Raw genomic sequence first — 20717 nt, forward strand, 5'->3', positions numbered from 1 at the left:
ACCCTGGGCAAGTCACTTAACCCTCATTGCTCCACAAAAAAACTAAAAAATAAAAAAAAGTGTCTTGTTGTAAATGTAGTCATGCACTTCCCCTCTCCTCCATGAAGACTTCTCTTTTCTAGCCCTCATTCCTTCCATTTATCCTCATATAGTTTTCTTTCTTTCTCTGGGACAATATAACATCTAGTGAAAAGAGCATTGGGTCTGGAGTTAGAGGAACTGTGTTCAAATCCTAGTTCTGCTCTTGAGAAAAATCACAAATCTATGAAACTTTCAATGGTTCCTGATTAATTTTCTCTTTAAGGATCCATGACATAGATACTGGCAAGTATAACATTCACAGTCCTACAGTTCCCTTATACATCCCAGAATGTCTAATTATAGGAGAAATCATTGGTTCCTCAAACTATATTTTAATAAAAATGACGATGCCTGAGTCTGCTCTGATATTAGAACATGTTACATGGATCCTATATCTGACGATTGGTCTCCTACAGAGACCTAGGTCCCAATTATCTGTCCTGGATACTTAAGATTTAGAATTGCACTTGCCCATTGTTAATGATGACATATCCCCATGCACACAGCCTACCACTTCAGACAGGAACTAACCACATATTTATATGTATACCCATAAAAAATAACAGAACTGCAGATCAGAGATGGAAAGGACTTGAAAACATAGGATGCAGGCAGCACATGCATCCTACACATTTCAGTAGGATTGCCCCCACTACAAAAAAAAATTTCTGTGTCACAGGTGCCCACTTAGGGAGCAGCTGCCAGTTCCACCCTCCCCCACTTTGTTTTCAATGCCTTCCACATGTAGCCTCAGGCTGATTTTGCATGGCCTAACAGGGCTGCAAGAGAGGAAGACAGAGACTAGGAAGACAAACAGGGAGGGGGGAAGAGATCCTCAGAATCCCCAGAACTCAGTGTTGAGTGGGCTAAATGTACCTACCCTGACCTTGCCCCTTGACAGGACTTCATTCAGCATATTACTGTCAATTATGTGAACAAACAATTTCAGAGCTCAAAAGAACCTTGGTGATCATTCAGTCCAATAACATTTCATGGATGGGAATACTGAGGGTCACAGAAAGGAAATCACAGAGTCATAGACCTTTGAGGCTAGAAGAGACTTTAAGTTTAGCCCTGTCATTTAATAGATGGGGAAATTAAGGCCTAGAAGGGGAAATCATACACTAAACTCTATAGCTAGAAGAGATCTTAGAGATTACCTTATCTAAGTGCTTTAGCCAAGGTCACACAAGGAGTCAGTGACAGAGCCAGGACTGCCCCATGTTCCATACGCCCATCTGTTTATATATACACCCTCCCTGAGCAGATGGGCACACACCCAGAGTGGGGGTTGGTCAAAGCAAAAACCCACTCTCTAGATGCCACAATTTCATCAGAGCTTAGCTTTGGGACCTTCTTGTTGCAGAATGACGAATGTATAATGGGCCCAGCCCCTCCCCAAACCAAATTTGCTTTGGGTCAGGAATAAATGGTATCCCCAGTGTTCCAGAGGAAGTGCTCCCCTCTTCTCTCAGTCCCCAGCCTCCAGTGACAAGGCGGAGTTGCTTCCAGACCATGATCATTGGCTGTTTCCAGGCTGGGCAACAGGAGGAAGGTCAGGTCGGATTGCATAAAGATTGCCTTGTATGTGTTCAGCTCCTGGTGTTGCAGTCCTAAGTGGAGCCTGCGTACAGTTCCAATCTGGGATTAATCCTTTAATAGAGTCAGTCATCCAGATAAGTAAACACAAGCCAAGATGGTAAACGAGGGGAAGTGTGTATGTCCTGATGGGGAATGCATCTGCAATTATATCAGTACAGCTCATAAAACAGGCAGCACACGAAGTCCAGCACAGGCTGGAGAAGAATAGCAGGGCTAAATACTGCCAGGGAATCACTGGGAGTCAGGAGACCTGACTCTGCCAATGACTCCCTATGTGACTTTGGGCAAGTCCCGATTCCATTTTGGTTCTCAGCTTCCTCTTCTTTAAAATAAAGTTCACGTTACACTAAGTTGGGCTAGAATATCTCCAACATTCATCCATTCTTTAGACACAGCTAGGTGGCATAGTGACTAGAGCTTTGGACCTGGAGTCAGAAGGGTCTGAATTCAAATCCAACCTTAGATACTATTGTTACCCTGGGCAAGTCATTTAACCTTCTTTTCTTCATCTATAAAATGATGATAATAGTAGTGGCTATTTCCTAGGATGGGTGGGAGGATAAAATGATATAATTTTTGTAAAGTGCTTTGCAAATGTTAAAATGTTATATATAGAGGGGAACTTTGTACACAGTAACAGCTACATTGTACAATGATGAAATGTGAATGACAGCTATTCTCAGCAATATGATGATCTGGGACAAACCTGAAGGACTCATAATAAAAAATGCTATCCACCTCCAGAGAAAGAAGCGGTGGAGTCTCAATGCATATTGAAGCAGACTTTTAAAACTTTCTTCATTATCCTTGGTTTTTTGGTCAGCATTTTCTTTTGCAACATGGCTAATGGGGAAATGTTTTACATGACTACACATGTATAATCTATATCAAATTGTTTCCCTTCTCAAGGAGAAGAAAGGAGGGAGAGAGGAAGGAGGGAGGGAGGGAGAGAAGAAGGGAGAGAGAGAATTTGAAACTGAAAATGAAAAAAGAAGAGATGTTAAAATTTTTGTTTAAATATAATTGAGAAATAAAACAAAATGAAAAACATATTGATTAACAAGTGTTATATAAATGCCAGCTCTTATGATAACGATGATTATTATGATGCTACATTTTTTTGGACTTGAAGATCCCAAACATTCCCTGTTCTTAAGTCCCTTCCAGCTCTAATGTTCTGTGTTCTTTATCTTCAGATCTCTCCCAGGGCTGATATTATGATTCTCTAATGATTTGTGTTCAGCCCCCAGCTTAAGTAGAAAAGTCGTTTGAGCATAACTACCATTCCACCCATCAGAAGGAGGACTTCATTTCATTTAATTTAGTAAATACAGAACAAGCAGCCAGGGAGCAATTAGGGGAAACACATTAGGGCTAAGAAAACTCATTGGTTAGAGTAACTCTAATGCCTGGATTTTCAAATGTATTTACAGAGTATCATTGCTCAGGGAGAGATCTTTGACAATTTAACAGCATGAAAGCTGATTGCAGGCTACTTTCTGGAGAGTCCCTTACAAAAGCCTAAGACAGCCCTGAAAGGGCAAACCACAAGCATGACATACCAGAGGAAGCACGGCACGCCTGACATCTACTGTGTGTCCTGACACAAATTCTTTTCCTTTTCTGAGCCATAGTTTCCACACTTGCAAAATGGGGATAAAAACAATAGCTGACATTGCCATATGTGTATGTGTGTATGTATGTATATGCATGGATGGGTATGTTGGTATACATATATGTGTGTTTATATACATACATGCATGTATATAGAGATACATATAGGTACGTGTGTATATGCATGTGTGGATATATGTGTACATATATACATGTAAACACACACACACACACACACACACATATATATATATATAGACACACATTTGAGCTTCACAAGAACCTGTGAAGTTTGGTAACCATTTACATAGCACTTCAAGATTTGTAGAACATTTAACACATATTTGATCTCATTTGATCCTCGCAACAATAGCAATAGCTAACATTTTATAGAACTTTAAAGTTGGTAGCGTGTTTTACATGTGTTATCTCAATTGATCCTTACAACTCAGGCAGATGCTATTATATACCTTTTTTACAGGTGGGGAAACTGAGGTGAGAAAGATAAAATGATTTGCCCAGGGTTACATAGCTAGTAAGTGTCTGAGTTTCAACTCAGATATTCCTGACTCCAAGACTAGCACTCTATCCACTAATAATGGTGAACATTTATATAGCACTTTAAGGCTTGCAAAGCACCTTACATGTTATTTCATTTGGTATCCACAACAACCCTGTAAGGTAAATGCTTTTATAATTCCCACTTTGCAAGTGAGAAAACTGAGGATGAGAGAGGTTAAAACAACGGGCTAATAAGTGTCTGAGTCAGGATTTGAACCAAGTCTTCCTGACTCTAAGTCCAGTGTTCTATACCTTATGACAAGCTGCCCCTTCAATGTTACCAGTATTATTAACTTGGGCAGTGTAAGTGGCCTACTCATAATCCCATAAAGAGTGTGAGTTAGAGGGTCAGTCAGTCAGTCAATATGCATTTATTAAGTACCTACTATGCATAAGGTAGGCACTGTGCTAAGTGCTAGGGATACAAAAAGAGCAAACAGTCCTTGCCATCAAGAAGCTTACAATCAAAAGGGGGCGGAGGGGGCAGCTAAGTGTTGCAGTGGATAGAGCACTGGCCTTGGATTCAGGAGGACCTGAGTTCAAATCCAGCCTCAGACACTTGACACTTACTAGCTGTGTGCCCTGGGCAAGTCACTTAACCCTCATTGCCCTGAAAAAAAAAAGGGGTGGTGGTGGAAGTGGTGCAACAAGCAAATAAATGTGTGCAAACAAGCCACATATGGGACAAATAGTAATAGTTAAGGGAGGGAAGGTATAGAATTAAAAGGGGTTGGGAAAGACTTCCTTAGAAGATGGGATTTTAGTTGAGACTTGAAGGAAGCCAAGGATGCCAGGAGACAGATGAAGAAGGGAAAGAGAATTCTAAACATGAGGAACAGCCAGAGAAAATTTCCAGACCCAGGAGATGGCGTGTCTTGCTTAAGGAACAGCCAGGAGACCAGAATTACTGAACTGATAAGTACTGGTGGGGGAATAAGGTATAAATTAGGTGTAAGAAGCCTGAAGGGGGATGGGAGGTGGTGCTAGGTTACATAAGACTTTGAACACTAAACCCAGGATTTAGTATTTGATTCTGGAGGTGATAGGGAGCCATTGAAGGTTTTTCTAGTATAAGACGGAAGACATGGTGAGACCTGTGCTTTAGGAAAATCACTTTGAAGGCTAAATGGAAGATGGATTAGAATGGAAAGAAACTTAAGGCAGGCCCACCCACCGGTAGGCTATTGCAACAGTTCAACTATAAATTGAGGAGGCACTGTACTAGTATGAAAGGAGACAAAGGAACATATTCCAGAGATGTTGCAAAGGTGAAATTGACAGGCCTTGGCAAGAGACTGAAATGGGGGGTGGGAAGCAGGAAGGATGAGAGAGAGACAGGAGTTATGGATGCCACATAGGTTGTGAACCTGGGAGACTGAGAGAATAGTGGTGCCTTTGCAACAATAGAGAAAGTTGGGATGGGGAGGGGGGAAACTTTAGGGGGAACTTTAATGAGTCTAGTTTTGGACATATTGAGTTTAGGATGTCTACTGGATGTCCAATTTGAGATATCAGAAAGGTGGTTGTAAATGGAAGATTAGAGGTCAACAGGGAGATTAAGGCTGGATTACTAGATTTGATAATCATCAGCACAGAGATGACAATTAAACTGAAAGCTGATGAGATCATCAAGTGAAGTAATATAAAGGGAGAAGAGGGAACAGGCTAGAACTCTGTGGGTATGACCTGGGTGAGGATCCAGCAAAGGAGATGGAGAAGTAGTCAGATAGGAGGAGAACCAGAGGAGAGTGGTGTACCAAAAACCTAAGAAAAGAGAACATCAAGAAGAGGTTGGTTATAGGGGAGGGGGGAAGGAGGGGAGGGAGGGAGAAAAATCTGAAATTGTAAAGCTTGTATAAACAAAAGTTGAGAACTATCTTTACATGTAACAGAAAAAATAAAATACCTTATATGTAAAAAAAAAATAACAACTGAAAAACAAAACAAAAAAACCCCACCATAAACAAACAAACAAAAAAACCCATCAGTTCCAAGGGAGTTATGGATGATAGAATAACAGATAACTAGTTCTGTCTGGATTTTTATTCCATGTTGGAAGTTAAAAGAAACCTATTTGGGGCTAAATTAAGTTGTACCTCAAAGTAAAACATACGTGAGATAAGTTCAAAAATTTTTGTCTTCAATTTCATTTCATTTCATAATCTTAAGAAGAAATGCAACTTTTGTTATTTCTTGGCACAGAAAATGAAGAATAAATGATTGATAAAAGAAATAAATGATAAAAGAAAAAAAAAAGAAGAGGTTGGTTAACAGTGCCAGGGACCACAGAGAAGCAGAGGATAGTGAGGATTTCACGAAAGCCAATGGATTTGGCAATTAAGAGATCATTAAAAGTAGTTTCAGAGGAATGATGAGATCGGAAGCTGGATTTTAAGGAGAAGAGAGTGAGAGGAGAGAAAGTGGGGCCACCTATTGTAGAGAGGCTTCTGAAGGAATTTAGTCATAAAAGGCAGAAGAGATATGGGGGATACTTATTAGATGCAGAAGGATCAAGTGAGGGCTTTTTGAAGATGGGGGTGACATGGACATGCTTATAGGCAGTAGAGAAGGAGCCAGTAGACAGAAAGAAATTGAAGGTAAGTGAGAGAGTGGGGATGACAGAGGAGGCAATCTGTTGAAGATGGGATGGAATTAGATCACTTGAATAGGGGAGAAGGGTGAGCCTTGGTAAAGAGTAAGGCAATTTCATCATGTCAGACAGGAGTGAAGGAAGAGATGATGGCAGAAGACATCTGAGTGATAAGACAGGGAAGAAGGGGGAAGAGGCACCTCATATTAAAAGACTTTTAGTATTTTCTGTAAATTATGAGGCAAAGTTTTTAGCTGAGGGAGTTAGGGACGTTAGTCATGGGAGGTTTGAGGAAGGATGAAAAGAGATCACAGAAAATCCAGCTAGAGGTAGCTTTATCCACTATAGTCAATCTTTCTAGCAACACTTGAACTGCTACCCCTCTTAGGATGTTTGGGAGGAAAGTGTTTTATAGACTTTAAAGTACTATAGAAATGGAAATTGTTATTATTACTGAATAGAGTGACGGAAACAAGATCACAGGAAATGCAATGATTGGGGGGCAGAATAAAGTCTTAATAGTCTTTGCAGAGAAGACTCATTATTTTCTCTTTGGGAGGTCATAAGTCACTTGGAAAAGGCATGGGAAGGACAGCTGATGAACAGGACCAATAGTTTGGAAAACTGTTTAACCTTTTTGCTCTATTTCTGGGTTTCTATCTCTCCCCTACCCTACAGTCCAGAGCTGTTAAGAGACTGATTTCCTGGGTAGTTCCCCAGTTGGGAATACAGTGAAAAGCCTTCAATACAGATCACTGGGGGGAAGGCTAGTGTGAATTGTAGAAAAGTCTGACTTCAAGAATAACTTTTTTAAAAAAAGAAATACAATTTTATTTTCGTGTACTTTCAAGGACACAGTGTCACTAAATCTCAGAATTGGAATGGACCTTAGAGGTCATTTCTTAAAACCTCTCACCCCATTCGGGAATCTCTTCTTTAACATCCCTGACAGAATTAGCTTCTTCTTGAATACCTCCAAGGATAACATTTCACTACTTCCCAAAGTAGTCTGTTCCATAGATTCACAGATTCAACAGGACTCATGAAATCTCAGAGTTAGAAGGACAAAGAATGTCTAATCTAGTCTAGAACTGAACTGGTATCCCACCTGACATCCCCAACAAGTGACCTTCTAGGCTCCACTTAAAGGCCTCCAGTCTTGGAGAGTTCACTACCCGACAAGGTAGCACTTCTCTGGAAGTTTTTATGCCAAAATCTGCTCCATGACACCATTTATCCATTGGTCCTAGTTTTACCCTTTGGGACCAAGCAGAACTGAGTCCAATCCCTTTACCACGTGAGAGTCTTTCAAATACTCGAAGACAAAAAATCATGTCCCCAGAGTTTTCTTTCTTTATGACTAAACATCCCCTTGTAATTTTTTTTTTTTTTTGCGCAGCAATGGGGGTTAAGTGACTTGCCCAGGGTCACACAGCTAATACGTATCAAGTGTCTGAGGTCAGATTTGAACTCAGGTACTTTTGAATTCAGGGCCAGTGCTTTATCCACTGCACCACCTAGCCGCCCCCCCCCTTGTAATCTTCATGTGGTATGGTCCAGTCCCTTAACCATACTGATCATCTTCCTCTGGTTATGCTCAAGCTTGTCCAAGTTACTCCTAAAATGTGGAACCAAAAACTCAATAGAATCCTCTAGATATGGTTTAGGCAGGGTAAAGGACAATTAAATGACGGCCTCCCTCATCTAGACACTAATTCCTATTAATACGATTTAAATGAAGTTAGGGTTGTGTTTGTTTTTTGCTACCATGTGAATTTAGAGGGAATTGCTTCACTGGGGTTGTTTTCCACACCAATGAAATCACAGGTCTAGGCCCCATCTCTATATTTATCCATGGGAACCTTCAGGCCACTACAATTTGTGATCTAAGCAATGTGCTCTATCCCTGTACTTGTGCAGTTTTTGCACCCAGGTGAAGGTGTGTTACATTTATCCCTGGTAAATGTCATCACAGGGCAGTTAGGGGGCACAGTGGATAGAGTGCCAGGCCTAGAATCAGGAAGACTCATCTTCCTGCTTTCAAATCTGGCCTCAGACACATACTAGCTCTGTGTAAACTTGGAAAAGTCACTTAAACCTGTTTGCCTCAGTTTCCTCCTTTGTAAAATGAGCTGGAGAAGGAAATGGCAAATCACTCCAATATCTCTGCCAAGAAAACCCCAAATGGGGTCACAAAGTGTCAGGCATTACTGAAAACTGACTGAACAAATGTCATCTCATTAGATGTGGGTAATTAATAATATAACGAGATTTTAAAAATCTGTTTTCTCAACTCTGTTACTGAATGAATGATTGACTGATTACTCCACTAACTCACAGAATATCAGTTTTGGAAGGAACCTAAAGATCATTCAGGAAAGTCTCTTCATTTTACAAAGTAGTATCCTGATGCCCAGAGAGGGAAATGAAGGGACCTCAATGCAGGCCTTCTGACTCCTGACAAATATTTTCTCCAGCACACCAGCCAGGCCACCTCTTCTTTTTTTTTAGTGAGGCAATTGGGGTCAAGTGACTTGCCCAGGGTCACACAGCTAGTAAGTGTTAAGTGTCTGAGGCCGGATTTGAACTCAGGTACTCCTGACTCCAGGGCCGGTGCTCTATCCACTGCGCCACCTAGCTGCCCCTAGGCCACCTCTTCTTTTTTTTTGTTGTTTTTTTGCAGGGCAATGGGGGTTAAGTGACTTGCTCAGGGTCACACAGCTAGTAAGTGTCAAGTGTCTGAGGCCAGATTTGAACCCAGGTACTCCTGAATCCAAGGCCAGTGCTTTATCCACTGCGCCACCTAGCTGCCCCTTAGGCCACCTCTTCTTAATCATACATTGGCATTTTAAAAGTTCTTGAATGTGCTTGAGAAGTTTGTTCTTGTAAGTATTTTAAATATTCCCCATGCAATCTTATTTGTACTCTCTCTGAAGAAAGTATTGTTGAGAATAGCCCCTATGCAAACTCACACAGGAGGATTGGCACTTGGTAAATATTGGTTGGATTTATGAATAAAAGTAGAGTACTCTAAAATGAACACTGGGTGTAAGATCAGAGGTCCTGGGTTAGAGTCCATGCTCAACAACTCAGAACCAGTCTACACAGGCTGGCAAGTCACTTTAATTCTCTAGGCCCCTGGCTCCTCCTACTCTGTGAACTGAGGGGGTGGGAGGTGCATAGATAATTTCAAAGGTCCCTTCCGGCTCTAACATTTTGTATCCATGAAGAGAAAGCCTGAGTTTCTTCATTTGTCAAATGGCGTTAATTATACCAGTGTTCCCTAGCTTACACGGCTACTATGAAGATTAAATAAAGTAATGGAGAAGAAAAAAAATAGTTGCTTGGCTATTACTATTATTATTGCCTGAATGACTTTCCCCCATTATATCAAACCTTCCCTGCTGCCAGAAAATCAGTTCTATTATAGTAATAAAGTGAGCAAAACACTTAAACTCCTTCACAAGCCAGCTGTGGCCTGCCGGGTTTCTAACAAGTTCCAGGCCTCAGGACAACTCCAGCTACAGATTTGCCTTGCAATCAGGCCACCACGGGCACCATCCCAAACTCACCAAGAACCAGTTTGCCTGGGTGCAATCTGGGCAGTGCCAAATATGTTGCTGCAGTTTTATCCAGCCATGCTCAGTTTTGAAAGTTTCACATCCTCTTTTCACTCTGACCCAACCCTCAAATTGAAACCCAGAGCCAAAACAAGGGCCCAGAGAAAGGGGCCAGGCATTCTGATGAGCAGCTTGCTGTTCTGTTATAACCAGTAACCTCTGATAACACAGTAATAAGAGAAGCAAGCCTTTTGTCATTGGCTGAGACCACAGTTCCTTCTCCCCAGTTTGAAATCAAATGGGACTTGAGTTCTGCACATACACCTGGAATCTAGCCTCAACTCCCAGGCTGGAAGAAAATAGTACTACTCAGAAATTTAGAACAGAAAGGGGTCTTACACTATAGAAGGTTAGAACACAGAACTTAAAAGATCAGAGCTGGAAGGCCCCTTAGACCATAAGAATGTTAGACTGTATGATGTACAGAGCAGGAAGTGACTTTGGAATGTGGGATGTTGGACCAGCCACAGGTCTTAGAGATCATGTTAAGTCCAACAGCTTCATTCTACAAAGAATAAAAATTAGGCTGAGAAAAGAAAAATTACAATCAGTCACAGTCAGGGGCAGAGCTGGGACTAGAATCTGGGCCTCTGGACGCTCATATCCAAAGCTTTTCCCACTATACCTGACAGACAGTCACTGTCTTTTATTGTCATTGTGTGGGCTTGTGTTTGTTTTCCTGAGTAGATTATAAACTCCTTGAGGGAGTGACCAAGTGTTCCATTTTCCTTCTATCTCCACAGTACTTAAGTTTATCACAGTCAAATACTGAATTTCTACTTGGTCTGACTCCTTCTGCGGGCTCCAGCAGAGCCTGCTCCTCATCCGGGCATTCTATAGCCTGTTTCCCTCCCATCCTCCCTTTCCTTGGATTCCTTCCCTCAGTAACCGTCCCCTCCCTCCACCCCCACAAGACACACCTGTCAGCTGGCATCTCAATATTAGTTTCTCATTTGACAGTTCCTGGGCCCTTCTAGCCTAGGCAAAGGAAGTTTTGTTCTGGTGAATATACCACAAATGTTATGTAACTCCTTGACAACAAACAAATATGCATGACAGAGGGACCCAAATAGAATCATTTAAAAAAAAAATCAGATCTGCCACTGTTCATTTCTAAAGAAAATGGTGTTTGAAGTCAGAGGACAAGAGTAGCCGGCTGTTCCTACCTGTGTGACCTTGGATAAGTTGGGCCTCAGATCCTCATCTGTCAAAGGGTTTGGAGGAAGTAAGGATCACATTAAATGGCTTCTGAGGTCCCTTTTCACTCTACATTTTCATATCCTAGGAAAGGCAGTTACTGGTTAAGGTCCCAGAGGCTGAAAAAGTTTCATATAGTTACATTAATTCCAAAACATGAACGACCACACTGAGATGTATGTGGAATTAGGTCATAAGTGTGCCGAATTAGGAAATCTTCAAGCATCCTAAATGGAGAAAATATCCTAGTAGATGTTTCCTGAGTGAAAGAAATCATTCTAGAGAGTTCAGATCCAATCTCCTGCTTGCTAGCTGTGTGACCTCAGGGAAAACATTTCATTTCTCCAGGCCTTGGTATCCTATTTTGTGAATTATGAGCATATTAGGCTACATTAACTGCCCTCCCCCATCTATGAACTCCAATTGTTCATTATTACCTTTGGAGTCCAATCTAAACTCCTCAGTTTGGTGTTTAAAACCCTTCACAGCCTGCCTCCAATCTATTTTCCCTTCCCATGATGCATTACTCCCTTTCACATCCCCTAGGGTCCAGTCAAACTGGTCTTGCTGTTTCTCATACACAATACTCCACCTCCCACCTCTGTGCTTTTGTATTCCCCATGCCTGGAATGCACTATGTCCTCACCTCTGCCTCTTAGAATCCCTAGTGCCCTTCAGTTCAAGTGCCAACTTCTATGTGAGGCCTTTCCTGATCCACCCCCCACACCCCAGCTGGTAGTGCCTTCTGTTGTATATCTGTATACAAAAGCATGTACATATATATGTGTGTATGTGCGAGTATCTATCTATATATATATCACAAACATGAGCATATAGATGCATGTATATACATAGACATGCAATTTGGTTGCATAGGGTCATAAAATAGTATATATGTATCTACATGCATACATATATATGTATATTAAAATGTATTTATATGTATATAGATCTCCCCTAACACCATGTAAACTCCTTGGGGGCAAGGGTCATCCCCCTACCAGTACCCAGCATAACAGCTGGAATGTGGTAGGGCTTAATAAATGATCTCTAAGGTCCCTCACTACTCTAAATTCTGTGATTCTAGACACTCTTTTATGTCCCTACCAGATCTAAAATTCTTTAATTCTCTGTTAGGAGGCTAGGGGGAGCTAGGGAAGTTATGAAGGGCCTTTTACAAAGGGGAAAGGCCATGAGGGGGACAAATAAAAAAAGATAACAGATAGCAAAGTGCTAACATATAAAAGTGCTGTACCAGAAGGCCGACAGTATCCCGCACGGACTATTATTACACAATGTACTAAAAACATGAAGCCATCCAACATTTGACTGAGATCACAATGCACACGCCCAACCCCCATCACCCTGGTAACCAGCAGGAAACACAGTAAGCCCCATGTGGTGTCAGGGAACAAATACAATCCTGAAAGTCAGAAGACTTGGGTTCTAGTCTTGGTCCTGCCACTCATTAGCTCTGTGCCCTTTGGATCATAGGCTTAGAGCTGGAAGGAAGATTGTTTCAATTGTGGCAGACTCTTCATGACCCCATTTGGGGTTTTCTTGGCAAAGATAATGGAGTGGTTTGCCATTTCCTTCTACAGCTCATCTCACAGATGAGGAAACTGAAGCAAATAGGGTTAAGTGACTTGTCCAGGGTCACACAGCTATTAAGTGTCTGAGGTCAGATTTGAATTTAGCACGATGAGTCTTCCTGACTCTCTAAGGTGATCAAATGACAGAGGCAGGATGGAGCAAGTCATCTGCCTTCTCTGGGCCTCAGCCACATCATCTGTAAAATAAGGGTGTAGACTGGCCCTGGATTCAGGAGTGCCTGAGTTCAAATCCAGCCTCAGACACTTGACACTTACTAGCTGTGTGACCCTGGGCAAGTCACTTAACCCCCATTGCCCCGCAAAAAAAAAAATTAAAATTAAAATAAATAAAAAAATAAGGGTGTAGAGCTAATGTCCCTTCTATCTTTCTATTGTGTTCTGAAGTCTTTTCCAATTCTAGCACTCTGTTATTCTCTATTCAAAAGTTGTTCCTCATTCTGATATCTTAGGCTATAAATTCTGTTCTAGCCCCCCCCCCCAAGATACACACACACACACACACACACACACAAGTATTCTTACAGTACTATATGATGGTATGAATGTGACTGGGTTTTCAAAGGCAGAACACAGATTCTAACAATCTTATCAAGTTAGAACAACTGAATGTGATAGGCTTTGTCCCTCTCTTCTGAGGACTAGTCTGGCTAAATGCAAGGAGGCACAAGATCAGGTGATGACATTTTTTGGCCATAGCAACTCATGAAAGCCAACTCCAAGAGCACAGTAGATTTGCAATCTGCCTGGATGAAAAGTACCCATGCCCCCTGAATTGAACACATTTTATGTGCAATGGCCTCCTTCCAAAATCTTATGTTCTAAGGTCCTTTTGCAGTTCTAATATTTCAGTGCTCCGTGTTTTACGGTCCCTTCCAGCTCTGATCTTGTGTTCTAACATTCTGCGATCCCATTGGTAAGGTTAAGGCGTGGGAGAGCTGTGCTGACAGATGGGGAGAAGAGAACCACTGTTTGGAAGCCGGAAGCAGCTATTCAGCTAAGGAATGAATTAAAGATTACTGAACTCTGCTCAGACTAAGCCCTCTCCAGTCATAGGGGAGAAGCCAAGCTAGCGCCCAGATACCTGATGTAAAAATAGAAAAAAGATGGAGAGGAGAGGGGGTAAAAGAATGTGTTTACTTTTCTGATTGTCACATAAGTGGCTTTTAAGGGCATTAAAGTCATTCCATAAAACAGTAGTGACAGTTCACCAACCCTCTCACCACTCATAATAAACCTGTCTGAACCAGTGCCATCCTTTGCAGCTCCGGTGACACCTGGGTGCCTTCTATTGTAGCAGCACCGAAATGAGGATGGGGCAATGGATAAAGCACCTGAGGTGGGGGGATTCAGGGAAGATCACCAGACTTGGATTCTGGTGTTGCCTCTGACCTCAGGGGCATGGATTTTTTTTTTCGTTTTGTTTTGTTGTGTTGTGCTTTCTTTGTTTGCTTTTTTTGGTATCCTCTGCACTTAGGACAGTGGCTAACACGTTGCAAGTGTTTAACAAATGCTTGTTGACTGACTGCATGATATTTGGGCAAGCCACGTTCCTTCTCTGGGCATCAGATTCCCTATCAGTAAGAAAATACAAATTCAAGTCCTAATTCTGCTTGCTACTTACTACCAGTGTGACCTTGAGCAGCAAGATGCTGGGGACTCTAGATTCCAAAAACTTGGGTTTAAATCCCATTCAGGTCTACCACTTTGCTTACTGTGTGACCCTGGACAGGTCACAACCTCTCTGAGTCTTGGTAAATTCATCTGTAAAATGAGAAGGCTGGACCAGGTCCCTTCCTGCTTTAAATTCTATGACCCTATGCGACCTTAAAAAAATTCTATGATCTCTGATCACTCGAGTCAGGTCCAGCCCTAAGCTTCAAATCTCTAATGCTGAAGTAGGGTTAGAAGGGAATTTCGAGATCATCTAAATAAAGCTTGTCCTCATCCCCTCCCCTTTCGCTACTCTTCCCTCTTTTCCCCAAGGAAACCAAAGAAGAGATTTAGTGATTTGGAACCTGCTTCAAGTGACAAAATCAGATAGTTGAGGAGTAGGTGAAGGGGAGGTGAATCTAATTCCAGTTGAACTCATTCTGCTCACCTGGCCAACCAACTAACTCCTGGTCTTTTGCATTCTGGTGGGAATGAGAAAGACTGTCATGGGCGGGGGCAATATTTTCATAACAAGCAGCTGAATACTCCTTCTTTCCTAACCATTCAGTCTTGGTAGGTTCTGATTCCCAAGGAAAGGCAGAGTGAAGATAAAAATTTGGGAGGCTGCCACACACAGCAGGCAGGGAGAAGGCTGTCCATCACCTCACATCCATGAGTCAGTCTTTCTGATGTAAACAGCACACAGTAAATCTAACAGGAGACAGTTTGTGGTGCAGCAGGAAAAGGGCTGCATTTAGAGTACTGAGCGTTCAGTCTGATTCTCAGCTCCAAGGCTTTACTATCTGTGAGACCCTTGAAGAAGTTACTTTCCCTCTCTGGGCCTCAGTTTTTCATTAGCCAAATGGTGATTTGCTGCCATCCACATGAAAACACGGTAGGGGATCAGGTGAGGTAACATGTCTCTAAAGAGTGCTGTATTTTCAAAGCGCTGTGTAAATGGGAGCTATAAGTTTATTTATTATTGAATTGACCTGATTTTTTTTTTACTTGATTATAGTCTACTAAATCTAGAGCTGTAAGGGACATCAGAAACCAGCAAGTCCATCCTCTTCTTTTTACAGATGGGGAAACAGAGTTCTAAGGTGGTTAAGTGACTTCACTAAGATCTGGTGGGTAATAAGTGTCGGTGGGCACTTGAACTCAGCTGAACTTTTCCTCCCTCTTTTCATTATACCACCATCTTCCCATGAATAATTTTGGAATAAATAATTAATGGGAAATTGACAATTTCCCATTAATAATAAACAATAATTTTATTATTTAAAAATTATTAAATATATTTACACATCAATAATACATAAATAGGTATGCCAATGAACAACATACTTAATAAGAAGAGAAGAGCTATGGAAATCAGAGGTGCATGATTTAGGGTGGAAGGATTACTTGAGATGTATTTATTTTAACACTCAATGACAACAGACTTAAGCTATGTGTAAATGTAACCCCAAGAAGTGTAGTGTGAGAAAAGGGAGACTAGAGCTAGAGCAGAAGCCCTGGGTTCAAGTTCCCATGGACACTTTGTAGCTGTATGACCATAGGTAAATCCCTTACTTAACCTCCTGAGCCTTGAGTTTCTCACAATACAAGAGAGATGGTATTTCCCCTGCATACCTCACAAGGCTGTGGGGAATAGCACTAGGTAAAACTGGCAAACACCACAGAAATATGAGGGCTTACTATTACTATTAATTTACTATTAAGTCACTGAACAGCTGTTACAAACAGTTACCTGTGGTTTCCAACAAGAATGTTCCGCTGGGGGTTTTGGACAAACAGGTGCAATGATGTCACAGCAAAACAATTTATTTACTGTAAACTTTAGACTTTGCTCATTCAACAGCAGAAGCTGCCCCCTCTGTGTCCCTGCCTCCAACAGCCCATGTGAGCAAATAAGAGGAGGAGACGAATCCACATTGACAGCCAGGTCCAGCTGGAGCATCCAAGAGGCCCAGGGGGAAGGCCTGCTCCTCCAGATAGAAGTCCCAAGTAGAAGTATGCTAACCCTAATACTTGACAAATGAGGTAGATCTATGAAAAAAACCATCCAAACCAGAACCAGGTCCTCAAGGCCTGAGACCCTTGAAGTAGAATATACACTTCCAAACTCCATTCTGGGCAGAACCCAACTGTTACAGAAATGAGGAATCCCTAGAACCAGTGGGTAAGTTGTTTTGTTTCCTGATAACTTAAAATCAATAAATAGTCTGACTGTCCTCCCTCCTGCCCATCTCTCCACAGGCTGACTAGACATTTCTAGCTCATGAGTTAAAGAGTAGGCTTAGTGTTTGGGGGTTTGCCATGGGTTGTTGTTGTTGGGGGATTTTTTGTGGTGGTTGTTCTTTTAAAAATTGTTTTTTTATTCTTTTTCCCAACCTTGCTTGATTTGCTGAGGGTTTTTACCAACCAGAGGGACAGTCACAAGGGGGTATCATCCAGAGTCTGATCCTGGCCCTCTAAGTCGGCGCTAGCATTAGGCACAGTACCTGCACAGTTCAAAAAGCCCTCAGTGCCTGGGAGGTCTTCGTACAGCAGCTCGATGTCCTTCTCCTGCTCAGTGGGATAGCTCCCATGCTCCCCATTGTGCTCACTCCTCCCATTGCTGTTGCTGGAATAGCCATTGCCATAGAGCTTCAGGGCTGACCTCCTGAAACAAAGGAGTTCCTGAAAGGCATACCTGAAGTCTGGGCTCCGGCAGTAGATCAGCGGGTTGAAGGCTGAGTTGGCATAGCCTACCCAGTTCAGGAAAATGTACACATATTTGGGGACAATGTTGTCCTGTATCACGTGGACGATGTTAACAATGAAAAAAGGCAGCCAACAGAGAGTAAAGGTCCCCATGATGATACCCAAGGTCTTAAGAGCTTTATGCTCCTTCAAACAGAACTTGGAAGACCTTCGGTGACTTGTCCTTCCATTCTGCTCCATCTGGCTGCTGTTCTGAACGTGAAAGCGGCCCTCAGATTTATCTATCTTCTGAAGTTGCTTCTTGGCCACCTGAAAGACCCGGGAGTACACAAACACCATGATCACCAGAGGCACGTAGAAGGACACGATAGAGGAAGCAATGGCATAAGCCTGGTTAGTGAAGAAGTCACAGCAGGTCTCCTTCTCATAACACAAAAGAGCTTCCTTGTGGCTAGCACGATACCAGTGCATCTGAATGGGCAGGAAGGAGGTGAGGGCCGATACCACCCAGACCACTAGGATGACCACTCTGGCCTTGCCCTTGGTGAGCAGGCTCTGGTACCGAAACGGGGCTGTGATGGCGAAGTAGCGGTCCACAGCAATAACACAGAGGGTCTCGATGCTGGCTGTGACACACAGAACATCAATGGAGGTCCAGAACTCACACCAAAAGTTCCCAAAGGTCCACATGTCCATGAGGATATGACTGGCACCAAAGGGTACCACAGCCAGTCCCATAACCAGGTCAGCACAAGCCAGTGATGTGATGAAGTAGTTAGTGACAGTCTGCAAACGCTGGAACCTGGCGATAGCTGTGATAACCAGCACATTGCCAAAGACAGTGGCCAGGACTATGGTAGACATGACAATGCCCAAGCCCACCATCCAGGCTTCACCCCTCTGAGTGGAGTTGCTTAGAATGTTGTGGCTCAAGTTGGCCGACATGGCCCCCCGAGCTGTCCCCTCCGGGGGGCGGGGCCGTCCCTGGAGGTCCACAAGCCTTGACTGAGGGTGCCCCGCTGCCAATCTCTTTTTGGCAGGGGCTCAGCTCCCGGAGAGTCCCAAGCAGCTGCTGGCCCTACACAGGCCCGTCATTCAGCCTCCGTAAGGTGCACAGGGCTGCCAGCAACCGAGGGAAGGAGGAAAGCAGGGCGCGCCCTGGTCTCAGCTCAGGAACAGAGAACAGCGAACAGCGGCAGCTACTCCAAGCGAGTGAGAGATCAGACAGCAAGTGCTGGGAGCCCGCTATGTGCCCCGGACTTCAGAACTTCGGTTGTCCCCCGTCCCGCCTCCATCCGATGACGTTAGGTTACTTTTAGCCAATGGTGTGAGGGAGACCCCGCCCCGCCCCCCCCTTCTGCTGTTGGGAGCCCCGGCCCGCCCCCGGAGCCGCACCTTATTCTGGGCGCGCAGAATCTGGAAGCTCTGGGCGCTGGGGTTCGCGGGAGCCCCAGGGGGTGTAGCTCTGCCTGTCCTGGCACTGCAGACTGGCTATCCCCCTGGGAGTCAGCAGAACCCAGGAGAGACGCACACGCGCTGAGACATAGGAGACACGGAGAGACGGTCACATATAGAGGCACAGGCGCACATCGACACAAGCATACTGAAAGACATTAGTGCACACCGACACAGACATCCAGAGAGAGACCAACAGAGACATGGGTACACGGGCACACACGAAGACACAAGAACAACGAGTAACCCTAATTATGTAACCCTAATACCTAGATACACAGTCACAGACACACAGACACATGTGTACGAGAACAAAGAGAGTTGTAAACATTGGGACATGGGCACAGTTGCACATAAACAGAGACAAACAGGCTGCGAGTGACCCACACACAGACACAGAAACAAACATACTCACACAAAGGCACACGCACACTTCTTTTGGATTAAAGGAAAGACTGAGGACTGACAAGGTAATCAGTCAGTAGATCAACAAACATTTATTAAGCACTGTGCTAGGTGATGAGGATACAAAGAAAGACAAAAGCAATCCCTGCCCTCAAGGAGGTCACATTCTATTCAGGGCAACAATAAACAAGATACATACAAGGTAGATGAAAGGTAGGTAGTTTCAAAAGAGACTGGGAAAGGCTTCTGGAAGAAGGTGGGCGTTTTAGTGGTGTTCATTCTAATCTCCAAATCCATTGGTTGGGCATTTAATGTTGCTTTTCTATTTTCATCCTTAGGGTCACACTTTTAGAGCTGGAAGAGACCACAGAGGTCACACCTAGATCTTCCTTTCATTTTACAGATGAAGAATCCAAGACCCATTATGAAGAAGAGTCTCATTACAAAGCCTCAGGCAGTAAAAAACAGACAATCTGAACCCACAGCCTCATTCCAAATCGAAGGTTCTCTCCATTACACCCTACTGAATCCCATAGAGTTGGGTTTATTTTCTTTTTCTTTTAGTGCTTGGTGGGGAGAGGAGGGTTGAAGGTGGGACAGGGGGCCCACCCAGGGAAGCATCTTGTTTATTTTTAACACAAAGGAGATAGTTTTTCTAGCCCATCTTCATTTTCAAGTGAGAATACTTCAGGTATCAAGGTTAAGTATCAGATTTATTGGGCTCTCACACCATGATTTCCACACACACTTGTATAAGTATGATAGTCTATTAAGCACATCTGCACATAGTCACATGGAACAAATGCCAAAGCTTACAGAGATCAGAGTGCCCATCTGCATTTGTAGAGAGAATTCCCCCCTCTAGGAGTTCCCTATTTCAATGAAATCACAAGATCACAGGATCACAACTTCAGTGCTAGAAGGAATCTTAAAGTTTATCTATGAAGTTCAGCCCCCCTCACTCTACAGATGTGGAATTGAGAGCCAGAAAAGCTAAGGCACTTGCCTAAAGTTACACAGGTAGTAAATAGCAGAGACAGGATTTGAAAAGAATAAAGGTACTCAGTAACAATAGCTGGTGTCTAGTGCTTTACAAATTACCTCACAACCACTGTCTAATCCTCATAACAATCCTATAAGGTAAGTATTATCCTCTCCTCCCTTCCATCTTTCTTCTAAATGGGGAAATTTAGGCTGAGAAAAGTTAAGTGATTTGCCTGAAATCACAAAACAAGTTATTAGCAGTCAGGATTTGAACTCAGGTCTCCTGAGTTCAGATCCGGGGCTCTTTCCACTATCTAACATTGGTAGCTATGTAACAAAAGTTTTCACTTATACTATACGAATCACCTTGTATCCATTATCTTCTTTGATCCGTACAGCACAGGAATGACATTAGAAGCTGCAGTTAAAATAACCCTGAGAGCAAGGGAATGCAAGTGTTATGACCATTTTTCCAGATGAGGAAATCGGAAACAAGCAGAAAGAAGGTCTGGACAACATTTAAAGCTATAGTACACCTAGAACTTAAATTCATGCCTCCCAACACAGAGTCTGGCCTCACACACAACCCTGCCTTTCTCTGATTGGTGTGTGTAACATGAAGTTCCTTGCAGAGTC

The 20717-nt window shown here is 42.9% G+C and overlaps 1 protein-coding gene across 2 annotated transcripts in view; it reads right to left on the bottom strand.

The window, feature by feature from the left end:
* Positions 1-18455, bottom strand: part of ADRB2 (adrenoceptor beta 2) — a 128934-nt gene extending 110479 nt beyond the window's left edge. The window contains exon 1 of one of the 2 annotated variants that reach the window (XR_006355073.1): positions 16282-18455. Coding sequence is in view for 1 of the 2 variants with exons in the window: in XM_043989839.1 (XP_043845774.1) it covers positions 17036-18182 (1147 nt within the window). In the remaining variant the exon portion in view is untranslated. The remainder of the gene's footprint in view (positions 1-16281) is intronic. The other variant, XM_043989839.1, reaches the window with a different exon arrangement.
* Between the last annotated feature and the right edge of the window lie 2262 nt (positions 18456-20717).

This window comes from Dromiciops gliroides, chromosome 2 (genome assembly GCF_019393635.1).
Source record: "Dromiciops gliroides isolate mDroGli1 chromosome 2, mDroGli1.pri, whole genome shotgun sequence".
NCBI lineage: Eukaryota > Metazoa > Chordata > Mammalia > Microbiotheria > Microbiotheriidae > Dromiciops > Dromiciops gliroides.